Source organism: Microtus ochrogaster, chromosome 5, assembly GCF_000317375.1.
Source record: "Microtus ochrogaster isolate Prairie Vole_2 chromosome 5, MicOch1.0, whole genome shotgun sequence".
NCBI classification, from domain to species: Eukaryota; Metazoa; Chordata; class Mammalia; order Rodentia; family Cricetidae; genus Microtus; species Microtus ochrogaster.
The window spans coordinates 81,297,573-81,301,502 of NC_022012.1; the positions used below are offsets into that span (position 1 = coordinate 81,297,573).

Genomic DNA, 3,930 nt, shown 5'->3' on the forward strand with positions numbered 1-3,930 from the left:
CTCTGTAGACCAGGCTGGTCTCGAACTCACAGAGATCCGCCTGCCTCTGCCTCCCGAGTGCTGGGATTAAAGGCGTGGGCCACCATCGCCCGGCTTACAAAAGGTCTCTGTGAGATTGAAGCCAGCTTGGTCTGTGTAATGAATTTCAGGCCAGTCAGGGCTACACAGTGAAGCTCTGTCTCAAAAAGAAAAAAAGGTGATAACAGTATCAGATCCCCCCTCTCCCCCATGGTTTCTCTGTATTGCGTGAGCCTGTCCCGAAACTAGCTCTTCAGACCAGGATGGCCTCAAACTCACAGAGCTCCACCTACCTCTGCCTCCTGAGTCCTGGCATTAAAGATGTGCACCACCACCACTTGGCCTTTTAACGATTCCTTAAAGGAAGTACTTATCCAATTCCAAAAGTAAAGTATAAACAAAAGCAATGTTTGAGAAGGAAAGAGGTGGATGCCTGAATGTTACAGCTTTGCTAACACCAAAGACTTGGCTCTGTCAGCTGTCTGCTTGACTCATCTGGGCCTTGCACTGCCTCTGGGAGGGTCCTTGTCCCCACAATGTGTCCTTCTCCCAAGTCATTTCCTGTCTCTTTTGGAATACTTTTGTTACCTTGACTGTTTCTCCTGCAGTACCGTGTGACTGTGCCGTTGATGGGGGCCATTTCTGACCTGTGTGAAGCGCTCTCCAAGCTGTCTGGCATCGCTGCAGAAAATGTAAGTAGGAGTTGTTCAAGTGTAAGTTGGCTCCTTAACATGGCTAAGTCACTTTATGGCCCGTTGGAATTTCTTTCAAATTTTCACTTTTGGACAGTCGTTGCTATTGGACAGCCGTTGGTATTGGACAGCCGTTGTTATTGGACCGCACAAATGTGATCATTGTCTGTCTTGGTTCCTCATGGCCTCTGGCCTTGATCTTGATCCCTTCTAGCACAGGGAAATGCCCTTTTTCCTCCATTGCAATGATGCTACCCATTGTCAAAGGGACAAGAGTAGAGGATGCTGCTTCCATCATTGTGTGGTGTTTGGGTGTAGAGACTCTGAAGAGCCTGGGTGTTTCTGATAGCACTCACTCCTCACGATTTCTGCCACTTGAGGGCAGATGTTACCAACATAGCAGTGCTGTGACAGCCATGTTACTCCTTTTCAGGTCCTGGCCCTCGCCTTAGGACTGCTCACATGGTGGTTCTCTCCAGCAACACTAGAGCTGGGGATTTCCACTCTTTGTTTCTGGGTTTTATTCAGTGGGAGCTCTGTGAGCCATCCTGTCATGCTTCTGTGCTCTCGATTCTTAGATGGTGGTCACAGATGTATATAATCACCGGTTCCACAAAATTTTCCAGATGGATGAAGGTTTAAGCCACATCATGCCTCGAGATGATATTTTTGTGTAAGTATTTAGCAGTTTCTGATACTTTGCAGAGGAATCATTGCAGAGGCTTTGCCTTGTTTGTAATTCCAGGTCTGACATCACTGCTCATGTGTATCTTTCCTCATACCTGGCCAAAGGAAATGTAGGCTCAGGAAACTGAGCATTGTCAGTGCTAAGAACCTTTTGGCCCCACAGAGCCCTGCACAGACACAGCTTTGGTCAGTAGTTTCTGTTTGCTAAGAATACTGATTCCATGGTTCTGATGTCAGAGGTTCCTGGCTCAATAAATCATAGCTTGGACAGTTGGTGTTGGTGCACACCTTTAACCCCAGCACTCCAGAGCCAGAGGTGAACAGATCTCTGGGTTCAAGGACAGTCTAGTCTACATAGTGAGTTCCAGGATAGCCAAGGCTACACAGAGAAACCCTGTCTCAACTCCGCATCCTCTCCCCCCCCCCCCCGAAAAAAGTCACCAGTGTATGAGAGACCAGGGCAAACAAAGGGCTGTGGTACAGAGGGATTTGGGTTCTCTGAAGCAATGTCATGGGGGCCACAGTCTTCATCTCAGAAGACACTATTTGTTGGCAGATGATGATGCATTCTGCAAATCTGAGGTTCAGTTTTCTCATCACCATAAAGACAATACAAAATGTTGCTTTGTGGCCACTCTTGGGAAACGGTATATATCATCTTCTTGAATGCAGAGGATGCAATGGACTTAAACTTTGTGGCAGCTTCCAGCCAACCACTTGCTCAAGGGAACTTTACAACTTTTATAATCCCAGCATTTGGGAGATTCAGGCAGAAAGGTTTCTGTGAGTTCAAGGCCAGCCTGGTAGACCGACATAGTAGGTCTAGGACAGTCTGGGTTACCTAAAAAGACACTCTGAAAAATAGTCAGCTTAGTTGGTAGAGGTTTGCCTAGTGTACACAGACCTAGATTTTATCCCTTCTCACTAAATAAACCAGGTCTGTCTGCATTCCCAGTATTTGGGGTGGAAGGAGTAGCGGTCTGAAGGCCCTCTTCAGCTACATAGTAAATTTGGAACTTGCCTAGGATATGAGAAGAAAGAGAAAGACAGAGACTAAAAAAATTATTCATTTTTAAGAATTGAACTTTTTGGTGAGAAAAAGTGAAGTTGGGGGGCTGGAGAGATGGCTCAGAGGTTAAGAGCATTGCTTGCTCTTCCAAAGGTCCTGAGTTCAATTCCTGGCAACCACATGGTGGCTCACAACCATCTGTAAAAGAGGTCTGGTGCCCTCTTCTGGCCTGCAGGCATACACACAGACAGAATATTGTATACATAATAAATAAATAAAATAAATATTTAAAAAAAAAAGTGAAGTTGGTAGATGAGTTTTCCATAGGGGCTCAGACGCTGACCCTTATTTCTGCTGGAAATCAGAGGACAGCCTGCAGTTTAAGTCTTTTTGGGGTAAGAAGCAATCTAGTCTGGGCTGTGTAGATTCACGCAAGCTGACAGTGAGCAATGTGTAATCGCCTTGGGAGTGGCTTATCTCCCTTCTGCTAACGGCACCTGTCCTTTATAGTTACAGTCCTCACCACCCTGCAGCTTCTGTCTTTCTTGCTGAGGGGACCTGCTGCTAAGGGTTCCCTCTTCTGTGTCTCATGCAGGTATGAGGTCTGCAGTGCTTCCATGGACGGCTCTGAATGGATCACTCTTCCAGTCTACTTCAGAGAGAAGAAGTCCAGGCCATCAAGTACTTCTTCTGGGGCTGTGCTCTATGGACAGCCACTTCTCGTTTCTGTTCCTAAGCACAAGCTAACTCTTGAGTCTTTGTATCAAGCTGTTTGTGATCGAATCAGGTTGGTGCCAGAGGTGCATTTTTGTTATCTGAGATTGATGCGTCCAGCAGTTTTAGTCCTTTGCAGTTTCTCTGTTGATCCCATGTACACACCTTTGTGAAAAATGAAACTGTGCCACCCACTGGGAGGGTCAGGGTATAGGCTAATGGGATGTAGTAACTGGCACACATAAGTACCATGAGCCAGGGTTTGTTCAGTCCTCTGATTCCTAGAATCATATCAATCATTCTTAAATGGCATTCAGTGAGAAAAGTGCTTGCCCACATTCACAAAGCCCTGTGTTCAGTCTCCACAACTCCATGAACTAGGCATGGGTATAGTGCACACCTGTAATCTAGCACATGAGATGTGGAGGCAGGTGGATCAGGAGTTACAGATTATTCTTAAATATGTAGCAAATTCGAGGCCAGCCCAGGATATATAAAACCCTGTTGTAATATATATAATAATGCACATGACATCCTAGACGACCTGAAACTAGCCTTTCTTGGTATCTTCCCCCCCCATCCCCCTCCCTGAGACAGGGTTTCTCTGTGTAGCTTTGGAGCCTGTCCTGGAACTCACACTGTAAACCAGGCTGGCCACGAACTCACACAGATCCACCTGTCTGCTACCTGTCTGCCTCCTGAGTGCTGGGATTGGAGGTGTGTGACACCACTGCCCAGTCTTGGTCTCTTTATTGGCTTATTAAGCAGATCTCTTAGGTACATCTTAATTCTTTCTTTCTTTCTTCCTTT

General features: G+C 46.3%; 1 protein-coding gene across 2 annotated transcripts in view; it reads left to right on the forward strand.

Annotated features, from left to right (window-relative positions):
• The window catches only part of Usp4 (ubiquitin specific peptidase 4), a 41,497-nt gene that overhangs the window by 25,159 nt on the left and 12,408 nt on the right, over nt 1–3,930 (forward strand). For both annotated transcript variants that reach the window (XM_005347901.2, XM_026779219.1), the window contains 3 exons: nt 627–710; nt 1,289–1,383; nt 3,002–3,193. In XM_005347901.2, coding sequence (XP_005347958.1) covers nt 627–710; nt 1,289–1,383; nt 3,002–3,193 — 371 coding nt within the window. The remainder of the gene's footprint in view (nt 1–626; nt 711–1,288; nt 1,384–3,001; nt 3,194–3,930) is intronic.